This window comes from Typha angustifolia, chromosome 15 (assembly GCF_048772165.1).
Source record: "Typha angustifolia cultivar Huaian chromosome 15, ASM4877216v1, whole genome shotgun sequence".
Lineage (NCBI taxonomy): Eukaryota > Viridiplantae > Streptophyta > Magnoliopsida > Poales > Typhaceae > Typha > Typha angustifolia.
In genome coordinates, this window is record NC_133253.1 from 5,641,020 (window position 1) to 5,661,512 (window position 20,493).

A 20,493-nucleotide genomic window follows, 5' to 3' on the forward strand; every position below is an offset into this window, starting at 1 on the left:
GCGTTGTTATTTTTCGCTAAGATTTTTATATGGGTTAATTTACACCTTGACCCCTCAACTGTTGATAATTTTCATTTTCACCCACTGTCCATATATTAGAGATCACCCAATAAGGACACGCCACCTAAATCTGCTATAATTAATCATAGTTAACATTCTCATAGTATCACCAATTGACATGATTATCAATGTCATATTCCTTCTTAGAGGTTTGAAATAAGAGAGAGGAGACTTATCAACAAATACCCCTAAAAGAAATTAACACCTACACTCCTTTAAAATATCAAAGGTATTTTTGATATTTGACCTTAATCATCCTTATAATCAATAGTTTAGTAATCAAATACCTCTTTATCCATGATACCCTCTATTCTAGTATTACAACAAGCACAAATAAATATAATTTAGAATAACTCTCCTCTAAATCATGAATTAAAAAAAAAAAGTATAACACTATCCGTAAATTACATTATTCTTCAACCAAACGAGCTATGTGGTTTTCATAAAAATATATCACATGTTTGGCAATGTTGTTGTTGTTATTGACAAAATTGCTCTTATCTTCAACATCTTACTATCCTATTTCTCCTCCTTTTTCTCATGTTTCTCTTAATTTCCAATCCCACATATAAATCTCGTGACCATCCCTAACCCTCTAATTCTTTTCATCTTTCTCCCAAACCACAACCTTAGATATAAATCCTAAACATTCCAGGGGCATAATATCATTTTATATTAACTTTGTTAACAGTTTAACACAGTTAGGAGATCTGATGATTTTAGATAGTTGAGGTGGGTCAGTTTTATGGAAAGAAAGAAGAGAGAGTGGAAGTAAAAAATCACCTACAATTGAGTAGTCAAAATGTAAGTATCCCTTTTTATATCCTAATAAAAGATGGATGTTATGAAGGTCCTTCTATTCTACTAAGAATGCATTGGATAGGAGATCATATTGGCCTAGTGGATGTCATGTTTCTTATGCATTAATGCCTCAAGTTGCACAATTTAGAGCAGAGTTGTTCTCAAGAGTCAACTAGCATGTTTCATGAGTTTGTTAATTATTTTATTCAGTTGTAGTTGTGGTACCGAATAAGCTTGCTGCTCAGTTCAGCCATCGAGCTTGATCCCAGGTGCTCCTTCACTACACAAGAAGTGCTCAAGCTCACCACAAAATTTTCAGATGTTTAAAAGACAAGTCGAGCTAAACTCATAACCAGTGTATGAAGGATAAGGTTTCCGTTACCAACCTACTTACCATGGTCAGCTGCTTCATTACATTTGCATTCTTTTGGAAGAACACTCGACACTTAAGGCTTAGATATATATACATCATTTCTACTTAATTTACAGAGATAACTGCCATTACCGGAAGATTCAAGGAGAAAGAAAAAAGACAATAAAGACACAAGAGAGAGAGAGAGAGAGAGAGAGAGAGAGAGAGAGAGAGAGAGAGAGAGAGAGAGAGAGAGAGCAGCTAATCAAACAGGAGGCGCCGCCGAACAGACTTGGAAAGATTCTTATCCGCATCACTAGATACTCTTTTCCTCTCCTTCCTTATTTGTTGCTCTTCTCTTGGTGGGTTCTTCTGGGGTTCCTCACCTAGCTTTGCTTGTGCTACTACTTTTGCCGAACGATAGAACTCAGTGATGCTAAGCTGAACACCATTAGATTTACTCGACTCCAGCTTTTCCTTCCCAGGACTCGAGTTGGATTTTCTCTCTGTTGACTTCAATTCTTTTAACCTCTGCAACAATTCACAGGGTGTTGATTAGGAATAAGGTGGCAAAGGAACAATATCAAAAGCACAAATTAAACATGTCTTGGTGCATACATTTTCTTTCTGAAACCTGCCAGCTTCTTTTGGATATGCAGCTTGCACAAGCTCCATATTCTCATCAGTCAACAGGAACCAGCTTCCATCATCAACAAGGATCTGTGGAACTTCTGGTTCATCCAACATGTCAGTAGACTCACATAATTCAGTATGCTCCCCCTCCTCGCACTCATCTTCCCCTTTGGAGAGGTCATGAAGAATCGTACTGCAGCTAGCTCTCTTCCATTTTACTAAGTAATAAGCATGACCATATCGTATCTTTACCCGTTCAATTGAATGAAATTCATACTGGTCATTGAGCAGAAAGCACTCAGTTGAAGTTGATGCCATTTCTCTTAAATAAATAGTGGATAACATTGGGAGCATCCTCTGCCGAATATAAGATGGTTCCCAATGTTGATGATAAGTTAAAAAGTCAACCAGAGCTTCAACTTTAGGCTTATCCCACCTAAGGGATGGACCATCATTTTCTACAAAATGGTAATTCAAAACTGTGAGATTCTCTATAAGATATCCGTGTCAACATAGATATTACCAAGTAAAATCAGCAAAGTAAATCAAGAGCTGCTATTTAGAATGTTAAATGCAAATGCACTTAGTAGGAGATATAAAATGTTGGAAAATTTACATTTTACCCCGTTAGGCCTATAATTATTTCACCCATCTTTAATTCATTTGTGTCACCTTACTTCTTTATGGTTATATTCAAACTGAAATCGTTACTTTTATCATCATATTTAACCAATCTACATATCAAATTTAAAAATATTTATTATAGATAAAGTTGTAGATAATTGGATAAGTTTTCCGATGCATAAAAGATAATACAGATCAAATTTTAAATAATAAATATATTGAACGTAGGTATAATTTTATTATCTGCAACCTGATCGGTATTATTTTAAATACATTAAAAAGCTTATCTAATTATCTAAAATTTTATCTTTAATAATTTAAATTTGATTTATTAATCAAAAATGATGAAAAAAATAACTATTTCAATTTGACATAACCATAAGAGAGTAAAGTGACATAAATAAAATTATAGGAGAGTAACGTGAATTTAGACCTAGCAACCAGGGGAATAAAATATAACTTCCCCTAAAATGTTAAATGCAAGTGTCAATACCTTATTTTTAAAACCTCCTAAATCACATCCAACTACTTTTTTGACTTTATTACTTCTAATACTCAGTCACTCACATTTCACCTCAATGTGTAGCCTCTATTATATTATGCTTAGTTAGCCCATAGCCCTATGCCAGATAGCATGGTAATCCAAGCTGATCAAAACGAGTTGAACTAGCCAGCACAGTGTATGCTGTTATCACTTGGCATTTAAAATAACCTCTTGAGAGATTATCCTCCTAACTCCAAAAACTGCAAGTTGAACCCCTAATAGTCAACACCAATGTCACTTGTCACGAGAAGTCCTTATTCCTCAAGATTTTCAAAAATAAATTGAGAGTAAAATACTCGAATATGAAAGAATCCCACTATTCATTGAGACAAAAGCAAAACAACTGATTATTGTATATTTAGAACCTTAAGTCAGAGGCATGAAATGGTTCAATGGAAACATACCACAGGACACAAGCACATCTATTATAGAAAAGAGTTGGATATTGGAAGTTCTGAACTTCTAACAGTACACAATTCAGTCCTCTCACATGATGAAATATGTAGCCACCCACACAAATGAAGGGTACCCATTTGTGATGGCTCAAGTAGCCCGACAGATCAAATCACTTACACACACTTGGGGCAGTTATAACTCCTCCACCTGTACTCAGTCTTCTATATCGGGTGGTGTGAATTCTAACGGCAATGATGCAAATAAAATCTTCTGTGTCAGATAAATGATGTCTACATCTCTAATAAATGTCTTCATAAGGTAGTTGCTTTCTTATCTTGAATTTCAAAATAAATTATCATTTAACTTTCAAGCTTATAAATATTTTTGAGAAACAATTTAAAGAAATTGGTTTTACGATGTGCCCTATTAGGAAAACAAGGGTCACTAAAGTAATCATTGCATTCATCTATCTTGAATTGCAAATGTCTACATCTCTAATAAATGTCTTCATAAGGTAATTGCTTTCTTATCTTGAATTGCAAAATAAATTATCATCTAACCTTCAAGCTTATAAATATTTTTTGAGAAACAACATTTAAAGAAATTGGTTTTACGATGTGCCGTAGTAGGAAAACAAGGGTCACTAAAGTAATCATTGCATTCATTGGGCCTAATCTGGCCTGAGACTACCTGCAGGGCTATGCAATCTGCACCTAGGGGCAACCTAGCAAGTCAATTTTGGGCCAATATTCAGGTAGTAGACAGCCAAAGCCAATAGCCTATGCCTCCCGTTGACACCCATAATATTCTATCCTTATCTAATAATTCTTCAAAAAATAACAAATCTAATCTGACAAAATTTCTATTGTCTTTAAGAGTTTACCTTTGTAATTTCCATGGTTGTCACATAAATACAATTCAATGATCTCATTGTTCGGAAAATTCTGCTCTGCAGCAATTCTTTTACAAGCCTTGATTTGCCAACTTTCATGCCTTTTCTGCTTCTTAATCTTGCGATCCTAATAGTACACAATGAAAAACAGAAAAGAAAAGAAATTGTTAAGCAAAGAGAACAAGGTTGTAACATGCTATGAGTTAATAGATAAGGTAAGTCCAAATATTTGATAACAAGAGACTGTAAGTTATGATACCCTTAAAAAGAAAGGTTTAGTAGGTGAGAATACTGTATTCTCAAAAAGAATAAGAACTTGTCTCAGGATAAGATATCTTTTGATATTTCTTAAAGAATAAGAAGGAAGAGACTAGCATGTTACAGGTAACAATTAATTGGAAAAGTGTCAAACAATGAAAAAAATAATAAAGACTGACATCAGAAATTTATGATAGCACATTAGAAGCAATCTCTATTAAGTATTGAGGATGTGATGAAGATGTTATTGATCCTAAGTTAAATTCTTGTTCGTCTACCAATACTCACTATAAGCCATAAGGACATTGCATAAAAAGAGCCAATGGTTGTAGGTGATGGAATACGTTAAAGGTTTTGAAAGATAACTGCCACAGTATTTGCCTCTAAAATTCAAGAGTTTCTCCAGTCATAATAAATAATTACCAGTGGAAAAATGGTTCTTAGAGTGAAGCAAGTACTCAGAATGTTGAGCACAGGTAAGACATTTCATTGGTTACTTCCAAGACATAGTGTAGAGAGAAAACATACAGAACAAACAGCAAGAACCTATAACATCTGACATATACTGAAGTAGTAGTTACATGGCTAATGTTTTGAGGCAAACATTGGAAATATGATACCAGATAAAAATAAATTATAGGCTCAATTATCTAACTCAAATTAAAGTTTCTCACTAAGAAGTATCATGAAGAATGTGCTCAAATGGCAATAAATGGCATACACTCGAAACTAGGGGTGTTGAATGAATTGGATTTGGTCGGATATATATAAAGATTGGATCCATATCCATTTAATTTTGTCAAATTCAGACTTGAATCAGATTTTAAAATAGAAACGTAAATATAATATACATATTTGGTCCATTTATTACCCAATTAGATCAAACTCAAACCGGATTCAAATTCAATCAGATAATGAACTGGATTCCTCACAACTTAACGTTAGACTTAAAATAAAAAAACAACACGATAATCTTATTCCAAAGAAGCAAGTCACAAGTTCACAGCCATAGATCCAAAATTTAGCCAATACCTTATCCGAGTTGGGATAGATCGATTTGGGTCAAATGGGTCAAATCCGTTATGGATCTGACACACATTTGACCTAGGACATCAATAATTGAGGTCCCTATCATCATCTTCCTTTCTCTTTCTCTCGCAATCAGATAGAGAGAATAGAAATCAATATTTCTTAAGTGATGCCGACTCAGCTTTGGCGAACTCCGCGGCCCTCGGGTATTTTTTTTCTCCTCTTCCTTGCTACAATTTTTTTCTTATCTCTTCTCTTCTTTTCACTGCAGAAGCAGAAAATTGTGATTTTTTTTTCTTTTTTTTTCAGTTCTTCCATTCTCTCTCTCGTCTTCTTTACTGCATAAGCAGTACACTTTTTTTTTCTTTTCAATTCTTCAACTCTCTCTCTCTCTCTTTCTCTTCCTTTTCCTCTTCTTCTTCTTCACCTTAGAAGCATAAGTTCTTTTCCTTTCAATTTTTCTACTCTCTTTCTCTATTCTCTTTTTCTTCACTACAGAAGAAGCTGAACAATAATTTTTTTTTTGTTTCTTCCACCATCTCTCTCTTAATTTTTCTAAGTGAGTACTCTTTTAAATTTATTTTTTAGTTTTTAGGCTTCATATATGAGTAATTATTATTTTCTTATTTTATCATCATTTCTTTTCAAAACAAATTAGAATTTCTCTGCATTTTTAAAAAAAATATTTAGACTTTTATGTAATTCAAAAATAGTGTGATTTAATACAGCCGATACATATTGTTTTTTAGGCGGTCAATCATGATTCCGATCCGATCCCGACACTAAATTATGATAGTTCATAATAAAACCAGAGCACAATATTTCTATCATCTCACCCAAAACAAAACAATTTTAACATATTAAGCAAATATAACGGTAGTACTAAGGTATTTTTGAGACTCAAAATTATTCATACTATATAGGAATTAGAGAAGTTCAAGGCTTCTATTTACATAACTTAAGTATTGAACTATATATCCATTGTTTATAGACTTCTTAGAAAAAAAAATTATATATCCATCGAGGCTTCAATGGATATTCACTCTTGATATGAATATAAATTCAAATCCGATAGGATCCTAAACTACTTATACTGAATCCAGCCCATTTATTATATAGATCATAAAATTAAGATCTATGTCCGAGTTAGTCGGATTCTGAGCCGATTCAGTATCAAATAACTTGTATCCAGTTACACATCTACTTTGTGCATATACATGCTCTCGGGGATGCGGCAGGAACATTTAATACACTATAAATGAAGCAAATTGTAGCTTCATGTCATAGAGCTGAATGTCATTCCAAGAGACGTGCAATAGTAGCCAGACTAAAAAATTACAACATATTATCAAGCAGCATCATGCAAATGTTCTTCAAAGGTGCTGCATATCAGGTTTTGTTTGACATAAATGTATTCTAAGTTTCTAACCTCTAGAAATTTAATAACACTGTCATAATGAAAAGGGCAGATAACAGATAACGGGAATCAAAATGGAAATAACCAAGGAGCATATTGAGTATTTCACTCTAAATACTAGAGAGACAAAAAAAAAAATTCTGAAACCACAAATGACAAGCCAAGTTATAACATAAGCATGTCTAGATGTACCTTATCACAGGTGGGACACAAGCATTTGAAGCCAGTTGGTTTTTTGATACAATATTTGGAACCATCAAGTAAGCAATATTCACAAGAGATCTTGCTATGAGCTCTCTTGACGCCAGGATGACCACAGTGTGAACAGTGTGGAGATCTTGCATTTGTTGAACCCTCATCTGAGAATGGTAGGAGGACATCAAAATCTGATTTAATGCTTTCCTCAAGGAATGGATTAATGCCCTTGCCAACTTCATTTAACCTGTACAACATAAACAGATTTATCTTTAATTCTTCATATTTTTCTAAAGAGCATATGTTGTGATCTCATAGATAGAATGGCGAATGGCTGTTGATAGATCTAAAGAGTCCTAAACCATTACCTATTTAAAATGTCATCTGCAGAAAACAACTGCACAAAGCGAAGAGCTGTATCAACCCCAAAACCAGGTACCCCATGCAAATCGTGATCATTACCAACCAGAAGAGCAATGGCCACCATTTGTTTTCTCTTCAGGCCAAGACAAGCTTCGATATCTGATACATTGTAGACCTCAAAAGGTTCCTGCATAAGTTATAATGCTCATGTTCGCTGAGAAAGTACAGCTAACAATTGATAAGATTTCCTATATAGCATATGATTCCTTCTCCTTTCCTAATAAAAAATATAAGTAGAAACTTACAATGAAATGAATATGTCAAATATTGCTAACACCAAAAGGATAATCTATGAGGATAAAAATAAATTCTGGTTAAAGACTTAAAGTATAAGGATCAAATTTCAAGTATTATGAATAGCTACAAGTTGGCCAAGAAAAGTCTAGTGAAAGTATATCTTGACTTCCCAATGTTTAGGAGCCTAATTTGAAGCTTTATGTTAATACTATAAAATGAAAATGACTATTTGGAGGTTGGATCTTAATTTCATGTTGAGGTGTTTTGAACTTCAAATAACCTACAAATTCTGAAAAGTACTGTCCATCTCATGCCAGACATTGCAATTCTCAGCAGCTGGGTCAGAGAGAGTTTGCCAAGGATTGTTGAGCAACAATTGAGCAACATGCAAAGATCGAGCAGCAATTGACATCCAATAAGTATAGGTCTTCATTCTCCTGTGAGTTTTTCCTCCTATCTTTCTATCTTTCAATGTGCGCCACCTAGTTGATGCCAAAGATTGTTATTCACATTAGTGATAGAAACTTTGTCACCTACTGCTTACAGCGGCAGGATTCACTCCGGTACTACCAGCAGTACCAACGCCGCTATAGCAGAAGTTGCCCAATGTATGGGATGATGGAAGGTGTCTCACCCTCTCCCATAAGTAACATTTTTTCATTACTTTCTTTTAATTTTGATTATAACTTTAGATGTTCTAAATTTTATTGTCATTTTTTCTGAATAATATACATGTTTATTAAACTAAATTAAACAACAAATCCTTATTCAGAGGCCCTTTTTAGGAGCTCTATTCTCATTTTTCTCATACAACTGTAAATACTGGAATGTTTCACTTCTCTTGGGACCTAAACAGAAATTAAAATTTTTAAGCTTTGGTACGGACATGAAAAAGATAAAAGATATAATATTGAAAAGAAGTCCAATTGTACTTGCAGTAATACAAATACAAAGCCATGCACCTTCTAACAAACCATTGCAGCTTACCTTAGAGTTGGATTTGAAGCTCTTTATGACACATTTAGCCCCGAACAGAAAGGAGTCACTGTCAGCAGTTAGGCAAGCATCTACATGACCTTCCTTGTTTAACTGCGCGCATAAAGCTTCAGCTTCACAACGTGCCTTTAGAACCGGCATTCCTAGGAGTTCAAGCAGTTCCTATAGGAAAACCAATTTCTCATGAGCCCAAAATCCAACCAGCCAACGTATAATATCTGAAAAGGAACAAATTTTACAATTTCGAAAGTCAGTAACTTTTGAACTTCACAAATTACTATGGAAACTATAATAAATTTAACTCAGGTCCTTGAGCAGATAAACAACTACTTATCTTCATTTAATTCGATATAAGTACTTAACATCAAAAGAATCACAAAGAATAATCTCCACCCTTTACCTATTCCCAGAGTCAACTACGAGCACACATAACACCAAAATAAACTTTAAAACCCACGAAAATCCACTCCAATTTCTACTCACCACGCATTCTTCAACGCATCTAGTAAACGCCCGATTCCGCTGCTTCACTGGAGTCGTCTCCTCCCCATCCTTGCCAATCTTTGGATCCAAACCCGACCACAAGAAGAACCTTTTAATTCTGGCTTGAGACTTTAACGGCGACGGCTCGCCGTCGACCACGAACACCGGAAAAGCCCCCATCTGCCATCAAAGAACGGTTCAGAAAGCACAGATCAAGCACCATTCCTTGAGGAAAGAGGACGACATTGATACCTTGGAGAATAGGGTTAGCGTTCGGAAGAAGGTGGTGCGAAGATGAGGGCATCGGGCCCGAGGGGACCTGGCGCGAATGGCGGCGTCGTGCTGCACGATCCAGAACGAGAGGTCGACGGCGACGCGCTTGTCGCGGAGGAAGTCGACGCCTTCGTGGCGCGCGCAGGGCTTGAGGAGGTCCCAGAAGTTTCCGCCTACTCCCATTGGGGAAACTGGCGAAGAGGAAAAGGGGGAGGAAGGAGGAGCACGAAATGGGGGAAAGAAGGGAGAGGGTTTTAACTTTTTAAGAGCACAGATTTTTTGCAAATTACCACCTATTATGTGATTTAATTACGAATAAACTACTTACAAAATATTTTTATTCATATATTAATTTGTATATGAAAAACTCACCTTGTCCTTTACTAAGGATTTGCTTTCCTCTAGGCTTCAAGTTATCGGAAGAATATAATTGATATATTAGTATGTATCTAATGGCCGAATCTGTTCGGATGAAAACCATACTAGGTTATTCCAATTCAATTTTACTGCTCAAAAACAATTTTTATATTTTTGGCATATGCATTCCTATTCTACTATTTGTTGGTGAATAAGGACTGCTAAATTTAAGTTGCCAAACTGTCAGGGAATTGAGCAAAGGGAAGACTCCTGAATAAATTCGCAAGACCTTCAACATTAGAGATGTCTTCACACCGGAGGAATAGGAAGATGTGCAAGTGGACCTTAATAAGAATTAGCTATTTTTGATACATAATTTATCCTACTTACGTTACACTCTTCAAATAGTCTAATTAATGTTCTACTCCATACTTATCTTCCTCCATACATATACAACTTTACTCACGGTAAGGATTAATACCATCCGCTAAGTGGAAAGGAAAAGAGCTTGGATTCATCGAAGCCGGCTGCCTGCTCAATCTCTCTCTCTGGAAGCAAAGGAAAGATGCCAATAAACCCGAGCCCTACTTAACAATCTCCCAAGTTTGGTGTCAGTCACCGTGAATATTTTGGCGAATCTTGCTCCACCGGGCAGCCATTGATAGAGAGGTTGAGCTCTAAATTATGGTTTAGAATCTTGGTCTCCTGCCATTCTGCAGCCATTGATAGAGAGGTTGAGCTCTAAAATTTGGTTTGAGGCGTCTAGAGCTGGTAGAGGGAGATGTTGTGTCTTATTCAGATGCTTCAGAGTCTGATGCTAATAAGGAAAGAGGAAAGTCAGGTAATGTAATAGACCGCATGAACTCGTTGGTGAGAAGTTGTTGTCGTGCTAGATTTGCATCTGACAAGGAGGAGGAGGAGCTGAACATGTATTCCTATAATGGCACCAGGTTCCCAAGTTGGATGACGAGGATAGAGCTGCTATCCAGATATGAAAATTTAATATGGCTTTATCCTATTGACATAAAGAGGTTCGAATTCCTTCCGCCATTGGGCAAGTTGCCGCGCATCAAGAGTCTAATGATTGGGGAGATGCCTTGTTTAAAGCTAATCGGAAGCGAGTTTTATGGGGACCGAAGAGGAGGAGGAGTCATATTTCCCTCGTCGGTAACTCTGCACATAATCAAATGTCCTAGTTTGACAGCCTTGCCGGAATGGTTAGAGCGTCTCCCATCCCTCCGGTCTATATGGGTTCCGGGTTGTCTAAATTTATGTAGAACAAACAATTTGGATGAAAGTGTGTGGAAGAAACGCTTAAAGGAAAACTTAGGCAGGATTCCCCTGCATCAAACCAAGACATCTCAAGTTCCTCTTATCTTAGAACAAAGTTACAAGATAACCACATGGCTGCTATGGCTCAATAACTCCACTGGTATGTTTCAACATTGAAGTCTGGTTTTATCTCATCAAAACACAGGACAAACTGACTTCCTCCAGTGTCATTCTGACTTCAAGCCAATTACTACAAGAAACACGGACTAAAATACTACCAGAGTCTGAAGCTAAGTACTGAGCTTTGCCTAGAAGACATCCACTTTAGTCTAAATACTTGCAACTGTGACTACATGCTACCAACTCTCTGAGCAATGAGTAGCATATCATGCAATCTAGAGGTTAAACATGACCTTGATTTCATTGCCGCCACGAGCACTGACCTCAAAAGCCTCCTCCACCTCCTTCTGGGAGAAGCCGAACCTGTGCGTAATCAATGGCTTTATGTCGATCTTTCCAGTTCTCAGGAACTCGAGGCATAGCGGCCAAGTGTCTTTGTAGCGAAAGATTCCGACGATGTCAACCTCTCTGTCACAGGTTATAGGAAGATTCGTTATCATCCTCTCATGCATCTTCATGAGTATATATACTAGCTAGTGAGATTACGCAGTTTATACCTTGCCGCTGCAGGGCTAAGGGGGACGATCAACTCATTATGGCCCATTGCAACAAGGCAAACTTTACCACCGACACAAGTAGCATTGAGAGCAGTTAAGATTGACTTGCTAAAACCAGCGCAGTCGAAGCTCGCATCGATCTCATCGCCTGTTTCTTTCTATATGCGGATGACATCCTCGTCTACATCTTATATATATATGTGTGGGTGTGTGGGTGTGTGGGTGTGTGGGTGTGTGGGTGTGTGTGTGTGTAAGAGAAGATTGTACACTATATATAGTTAACCACATTAATTGAATGCAACATAGATCATATGGCAGTACAAATTAAAGAATTACCTGCAAGCTGGTAGAGACTTTAACAATGGCGTCTGCGACAAGAGATTTTGCAACGGATAGACGATAGTCATCCACATCGACAATGGTGATCCTCGGAGAACCGAAAGCGCGCGCTGCAAGCATCGTGACTAATCCTGTCGGTCGGGCACCCGACGATGAGCACATTCTCATCAGGAACAATGTTAGCACGGACATGCGTATACTCCAACGCTAAGCGGCTCACACATTGCGCCTTCTTCCAGGCTCAACGTTATCAGGAAGCTTGAAGCACAAATCGGCAGGATGCACAATCTACCATAGACAAAAATTATTAATTACTTGAATGTAAAATACTGCCAAAATTTTGATATAGAAGAATTCTGAAAGAAAGAAAGAAAGAAACGGAAATATACATAATAAATATTGAGAGGCCTGGCTACTAGTGAACCGTGAACAGGGGGAGTGGCGAAGAACTTCATGTCAGTGCAGAGGTTGTAGCGATCGCCCTTGCAGTGCAGGCAACGTCCACAGCTGATCCCTGGTTCCAACGCAACACGGTCGCCCTTGGCTAATGAAAATTCACCTCACTGCCCACTTCTTCTATGATCCCAGCGCACTCATGCCCTATTACCATCGACTCTTTCACCACATAGTGAGCACAACTCATTGTCTATCAACAGAGATCGATTCATCATCATCATCATCATCATCATCATCATCATCATCATATATATATATATATACAGATACGTTAGTATCTCTTTCTCCAAACTATCCGGGGTCTATTAGTGGACTGGAAGATCAGATAAATTAACCCTGAGGTAGCTAGTGGACTTCGCTGCCGCAACTGCCGATCCCCTTCATCCGGATCCGAACATCATGAGGGCTTAAAAAAGGATTTGAGTACGTTCATGGGGTACAACAAGGAGTACTTAGATAGAAAGACTTAACATTTGACTCATACATACTAACACAAGAAGAGACGTTGGGAGATCGTAAGGTTGTATCTTGAGGGTGTTGGTAGACACCAACCAAGCAGCCATTTTCTGCTGTTTCACATCTACGGCTCCATCACCACCTCTCCCCATCTCTCTCCTACTCTTTCTCTCTCTCTCTCTTGGTTAATAAATATGTATGGGTTTTTAATGTCATGAGGCGAGGAGGATGAGGTCGTCTATATATATATATATATATATATATATATACATAGTTATTGCTCACTTTCAGAAGAGAGAAGAAAGAAGAGGAGACGCACATAATGGCCGCCGAATTTTGGACATTAAAATGCGGATCTTTTGCAGATTTAATTAGTTTGGATTAGGCTGCTCATGCGGGTTGGATCCGCCGCAACCAAGATAGTAGGCATTTTCCACCATTTAACACTTGGCATCCCTTGATTCCCTGCCGAAAATGAACAGCGATCCGGATGGAGCAATTTCCTGCTATTTTACCTTTGGTGATCTATCTATCTATGTTTATCCCTTATCCACCCCCAGATACTGCCAGGTCATCAAATTAGTAAAGGGGCTACCTATAATCTATGTTTACAGTCTAATCGGCACATAGTTAATTAATTAATTAATTAATCCTATCCTTATCCACCACCAACATTTATTCATTTTTTATTCTTTTCCATCTTATCGAGAGCCACTTGGTATTAGGCAGGTAGCTCTCGAAATTAAATATATGATTTCGCGCTTGAGCATTAAATCGAATTTTCTGGAATTATAAATATTGTTGATATATATATATATATATTAGTATCCTATACTGTCTTGTTTGGAAGGTGAAATTGCCAAATTGGCCTAAAAATAAAAAGTTTGGCAACTGGCAAGTGTATCAACAATGGTGCGTGCAGTCTACCTAATTCTATAAATTTAATATTCTCAAGTGATATTATCCTTTGACTTCCCAAATGCTTAAGTAAATTGCACTCTTATTCCACGAGAGACTAACCACCTTAATACGATAACAGGAACCAATCAGGCTCATGTCAATTTTGTGTATATGCACAATTTTGAGGGTGTATTTTGCAAATTTCCCATCAAATTATCACCTGGCTTCTTCTTCCATTTGACCATCGGCCAGTCCAGAAAGACCACGGGAGACCCTCTACAGCCCATAACACGATCCGGCCCAAATACATTCATCTCAGCCCTCACACGCATCGCGATGCACATAATCGAAAGGATCAAGATCTATTGGACGGCCACGATAGCTGTTCTCAGTGGAGCTGAGCGGTGAGCCATCAATTCGATCACCGGAGATAACGAGAACCGGACCGCACATTATTAATAATTTATTATTAAGCCAAAAAGGGAGCGCACGCGAACTTATGGACGAAGATTACTAAAGCAGTGGCATTTTTGTAAATAAGGGACTAATCAGAAGCATTTGTTTACTTTTTATTATTGTAAACCTTTAGTTGGCGAAAAGGGACAAGGGCCAGGTGACAAAAGGCCGGTTTCCTCCGGTTTAAAAAAATTTCGAGCAATTAACAAAAATAAAAAAGCCATAGTATATTTCCAATTATACCCTTTTCATCCATTTATTAATTATTTCCTTAATGGACGGGCAAAAAAAAAAATATTTCCTATCGAGAACCGAATATTTCGTTATTTGTAGCTCCTCCAATTAAAGTATTCGTATAAATCTGTTTTTAATTTTTTATTTGTTCATTTTTTCTTTAAAAATTTCCATTTTCTCTATTCTCTCGCCTTTCTCTTTCTCTTTTCCTTCACATCATCGGTGTCCGGAGACCGCCGAGACCGTTGGGCGACGAAATCGGCAGCGGTATTCCGACCGGTGGCGTAGAACCGGATCCGGTTCCGAGATTTTTCTTTTTCATTTTTTTTTTTTTAGTTCTGTTTTTTCTACTCTAGTCGAGCTTACGCTACACGAGCTTTTCTCTGATCTCCAATGGCGAGAGCTTAACGAAGCCCTAAGAAAAGTCTCAGTCGGACGGTGGAGATCACGTGATCGACTCGCCGACAGCTGATCCGGAGTGTCCGTGTACTAATGGAGGGAAGGGAAGGAGATAAGGTCCCGGAAGAGACGGCGGGAAGCTACCTGCCGTCGCCGCCGCCTCCGGCACCGGCACCGGCACCGGCACCGACGCCGTCTCAGAATACGGCGCCGGAGGTGGCGCAGGTGACGGCAGCGTTGGTGCCAACTCCGGCGGTGGAAGGGATCAAGAAGAAGAGAGGGAGGCCGAGGAAGTACGCGCCAGACGGGAGCTTGGTTCGGCCGTTGAATCCGGTGCCTATCTCGGCATCGGCGCCGGAGTCGGAGTACACGCCGGCGTCGGCGGTTGGGGCGGCAATGAAGCGGGGTAGAGGGCGGCCGGGGGTTTTCGTGAGCAAGCAGCAGTATGGATTCGAGTTGGAGTCATCAGGTTAACTGTGGCAAAAATCCCATCTTTTTCTCTATTTATTGTGATATTTTTCACTTTAGTTGAATAGTTTTGTCGCAAGAAGCATTTTTGGAGTAATAAGGTTAAAGATTTGATCTTTTCTTTTTCTGTCTTTGTGATACGAACTCTGTCGCAGCAGTTTGGGAACAGGTCTTAGTGGGGCCATGGTATACCTTGAGATCTGCCAAGGAATGGGCGTAGATTCTTGTAAAGAGATGCAAGTTTTGTTGGGTGAGATACTGAGATAGTATCTTAAGACCACTTGCTTACAGTCCCAAGGTTGGGACCTGATTCAGATTTAGAAGTTGCTTGCACCGATGATATCAAATAGCTGGGGATATGGTCCTGATGCTATTTTGTCAGCAATGGGACCCTATAGCATATGCTGTCACTTGTCATAGTACCAGTTATCCAGATGGAAACTTAGTTTCATGCTTGATTAATTTAGGTGGTCATATTTGGAAGTTTTAAGACCTGTTTGTGGTTTTCACCTCTCTCGTTCTAACCTTCCCTGTCAAGTTTAGTATTTGGTGTGTCCTTCTGAGGCCTCCCTTTGCTGTGCAGGTGAAATGGTCGCTTGCTCTGCTGGTGCAAATTTTACACCTCATGTCATCACTGTTGGCGCTGGTGAGGTATGGCTTGCTTGAAACTAGTCTCGTGTTTCTTCTGGTAAAAAAAAATGTAAATTAGCATGTACCTTGCAAATTACTGCTTTGTTTAGTATCTACTGTAGTGTTATAATATTGCTGATGTTATTTATGTTTTGTCAGGATGTAACTATGAAGATTATATCATTTTCTCAGCAAGGGCCTAGAGCTATTTGCATTTTATCTGCTAATGGTGTAATATCAAGTGCTACACTTCGCCAACCAGATTCTTCAGGCGGTACATTGACTTATGAGGTCTGAAACAATTCCTTCCTTTTCCAAGCTTGTGGCAATGTATTACATTTTAAGCATACATTATTGACTTAAAAAAGCTTGTTGTATTGTTATAAACTAATATTTTGCTTTTGAGACATGGGGATAAATTGGTGGTATGGACATAAAACCTTGAGTGCAAAGATTGTAGTTCAGCTATTGATAAAAGGTAGATGGCTGTCAAATGGGAAGCAACATCAGACTGTATGATAATTAGAAATGATATACTGTAAAGAGTGACATATACCATGGATAAAGCTCAAAATTATGAGCTACATAACTTCCCATTCACACATGACCAACAAATAGATGACATCATGCACATTTAATGACTCATAAGTTGGTTAAAGCTAGGGATGAATCAGTGCTACCTGATATGGTGGACGGTACTATGGAATACAAGAACCACATTTCAGTTTCTGTTTAGCTGAAAAATGACGATGAAGAATAAAACTATGTTTTCAAGATCTAAGTAATGTGAAATGAATGAAAAAGCTTAACTATCTAAGGGTATGTTATGAGGAAATGTCTATGAACTGAACCAATTGACGGAGATCAAAACCTTTAAAAATGTATAACTTAGAAATCTTCAAGCATATGATCAGAACGTGCTATCATGCTTGAAGCCTATAGAACATCTAATCAGAAGGTACATATATTAGATGTGATCTATATAATGCAAGCATCTAAACCAAATTGGTTGATAGAGATACTATTGCCATAGTGATGTTGGCCAAGGTAGAGAAAGGGGGCAGAGAAAGAGAAAAGAGATATGGCCGAGGGATTGCAATATTATGTTATCATGCTCCTCTTACAGAGCAACTCTCTTCATGATCATTTATGATCCTTTTGATTAAATTTCTTTTGAGATACACAATTTGCTTTCCTATCTTTCTTAATTCTTTTGCCTCATATACTTAGCACATTTTCTTCTCTTTCTTCGTGAATGATCATCTGGTTTCATCCCTTCTACTTCTCATGAAATGCTGACCTAGATAACTTCCAAAAGGACATTCTTTTATTCTCCTGTTGTAGGATACTTTATTTATCTTAATCTTATGTTATGACACCACTAGAATGATTCTATATGACAACTTAGTGCACACATAAATGATTATTTAGCTAGAAAAATTAGATCTGCATCAAGTAGGACAAAGTTTTGATCAATTTTTGTTTCATGTAGACCTGTCAATGTGACAAGCGATTACATTAGTTGGTGAGGTAGGGCAACATGTTCAGTTTTTGCCAGTCTGATGTAATAACATCTGCTTATTTACTATCATGCGAATAAGACAGTATTTAAGGAATATCTACTGTCTTGTTTAGTAAGTTGTATTGGACTTGGAGGACAAATTTATCCATAAACTGGTAGTTTGAAAGTAGGCTAAGTAGTTGATTCATTAATGCATGACTTGGGAACATAACAAAGTTGTTTTATAATTGTCACTGTACTTCTTTTAAAGGTAGATCTCTCACAGACAAAGTTAATATCAACTGTCCTTTTGGAACAAAATGGTATTATTATTTTTTTGCATCACTTTTTTCAGGGTAGCAATTGATTAATACTTGTTCATTTGCAAATACACCTCAAATATATTTTCTTGAGAATGGGTTTGTGTTCAATACAGGTATAGGAATCAAATTGAGCTTCTAAAACTAGTCTTGACTAGGGATAACCATGTGTCAGATTCCAAATGATTTCCGTATTAGATCAGAATCCAAATCACATAGGTAATTGAGTTCTACTATTAATATTAAAATCCCACCAGAACTGAAATCGGCTTGGTTTCTAGATATACTGAAAGCTGGATAGATATCTAAGTCAAATAAGATAATTTTAGGATCCAAAGGATCAGATTTTAATAGCATTGGGGGTTAGCACCCTTAGCTGCAGCAATGGGAATATAAATACTGATTTAATGCATGTGCATAAGGGCCACTGACTAAAATCAGGGAAAACTTAGTAAAATTGCTATATAAGGTAAAAAAGGTAGTCTTAACGTGTGAGGACAGTACATGCTATTGCAGATAAACTCGCACCATTGGACATGCCCACTGTTCTGCCAGCACATAATGTGATACAAGGATATAAAATAATGGCAACAAGATATTGAGGCAGGTGCATGCTGTGACAAATAAAATCTCAATATGATTAGCCCATCATAATCCATGATCTCTTGAATAATATGAAGTGGAAGCCTGCCACCAGTTCATCTCAGTCTTATGGTTAAATAACTTTGCTAGGTCGCCCATAGATAAACCTATTTCATAGAAATAAATTTGTGAAAATTAAGAGTTGCTAGGAAACTCTCGTACAATTTTTTGGATGATCTTGGTTCTTGTATCCCAGTGATCTCATTCTATATCAGACTTAGTCCACAAAGCCAGCAGTTATAGGACATATTTTGCAGTAAAAGCCTCTTTTTCTAGGTTAGCATGACTCATCAGAGGCAGACTAACTTCTCTCTCTTATATTCTTCAAAATCAAAAGTTTCGGATCTTTTAATCGAGTTATTGTTCTGTTTAATTAGGCTCTGATTGTTCATCTCAATCTTTTATTCAGGGTCGCTTTGAGTTGCTTTCCCTATCTGGATCATTTATGCCATCTGAAAATGGTGGGACAAGAAGTCGAGCTGGTGGGATGAGTGTTTCCCTAGCTAGCCCAGATGGTCGCGTTGTGGGAGGAGGAGTTGCTGGTCTTCTGGTGGCTGCCACTCCTGTTCAGGTAATACTATTTTACTCATGGTGCTAAGTATGATGCTTTTACATCCCTATAGTGTACAAGTCAGGTACCTCCTCCTTGATAACAAGGGAATTTATCTTTTCTGTTATTAATTAATGATTAAAATTCCATATGTTCGCAAGTAAAAAAGTTCATCTCTGCTAGGTGCACTACTTTATCTATTGATGAGAACTTTTCCATCATAAGATGCTGTTCTACTTAAAAATAATTATTCCACTATCTTTTTTTTCTAATCATGCATTTAATTTGTTAATATTATGTTCAGTTGCGTCGAATACCCCTGAGAATGTATTAATTATTAAATCAAACTTTTGATGGTTGGTTCCTTCTGCTATTTTTTTTATCAGGTTGTGGTAGGAAGTTTCTTGCCAAGCTACCAGTTGGAGCAGAAGACAAAGAAAACAAGATTAGATACTGCATCAGTCTCTAACCCAACAGCTGCCATTCCTATTTCCAGTGCAGGGATGGACACCTACACCAGTGGACAGGGGCAGCAGAGTTCAGTAGCAACACCAAAAGTAAACGTCACCGCTTCTCCCTTAAAGGGAGAAAATTGGGTTCCTCCTCTGCAGTCAGCACCTGCTGCAAAGAATTCTGCAACGGAGGTCAACATTCCAGTCCCTGGAGGGTGAAGCCAGATTTTAAATAGTCTACTCCACTTCTGTGAGGTATCTAACTTACCAGAATTTGACACCTCTTTCTCACAGCTGCCTCAAAGTATCAGGAACTTACCTTTTCATCTCTCTAACTTGTAAACTTTGCCCACACGCATGAGGTCATTTAATCAAGCAATGAAACTTCAGAGGGCTTACTTGTAACTCTTCCTCATAACTCTTCCTCAAGTCTCTATCGGTGCTGTTTAGAGTCTATTGTTACTAGTTCAGCTAGGTTTGTTACTAGTAGAAACTTGACATATTTGGTGTTTAATTTTACTGTTCTACATTTATTAGCTTCAACGATTTTGTACTTTGAAGAAGGGTCCCTTTCTTTGGCATCTCCATGTGAACATGACAGTTATTTCCGGTTCCTAACTACGCTGTTGTGCTCGTGCATGTAATCGTAACGTCCCTGGCACTGTGCAGATCTCTGTCACCTTTGAAGTGAGCTATTTGTATTGCGTGGTTTCATTACTGGCAGATTTAATTGTAAATTTTGGTACGTTCTTTTTCCTATTGACTTGGGAA

At 37.7% G+C, this 20,493-nt stretch overlaps 2 protein-coding genes and 1 pseudogene across 2 annotated transcripts; 1 reads left to right on the forward strand and 2 right to left on the reverse strand.

The window, feature by feature from the left end:
- Window positions 1-1,202: 1,202 nt before the first annotated feature.
- Window positions 1,203-9,888, reverse strand: LOC140779848 (flap endonuclease GEN-like 1). The gene is made up of 8 exons (XM_073125142.1): window positions 9,593-9,888; window positions 9,341-9,520; window positions 8,849-9,019; window positions 7,570-7,751; window positions 7,199-7,448; window positions 4,294-4,429; window positions 1,832-2,304; window positions 1,203-1,744 (listed from the first exon to the last, which is right to left on the reverse strand). The coding sequence occupies exons 1-8, from the start codon at window positions 9,794-9,796 to the stop codon at window positions 1,475-1,477; spliced, it is 1,866 nt and encodes a 621-aa protein (XP_072981243.1). The 5' UTR covers window positions 9,797-9,888; the 3' UTR covers window positions 1,203-1,474.
- A 790-nt stretch (window positions 9,889-10,678) lies between these two features.
- Window positions 10,679-12,497, reverse strand: LOC140778814 (L-idonate 5-dehydrogenase-like; annotated as a pseudogene).
- A 2,438-nt stretch (window positions 12,498-14,935) lies between these two features.
- On the forward strand, window positions 14,936-20,265 carry LOC140777516 (AT-hook motif nuclear-localized protein 1-like). The gene is made up of 5 exons (XM_073121676.1): window positions 14,936-15,628; window positions 16,211-16,278; window positions 16,417-16,548; window positions 19,130-19,291; window positions 19,657-20,265. Exons 1-5 carry the CDS (start codon window positions 15,253-15,255, stop codon window positions 19,939-19,941), a joined length of 1,023 nt encoding a protein of 340 aa, XP_072977777.1. The 5' UTR covers window positions 14,936-15,252; the 3' UTR covers window positions 19,942-20,265.
- Window positions 20,266-20,493: the final 228 nt, after the last annotated feature.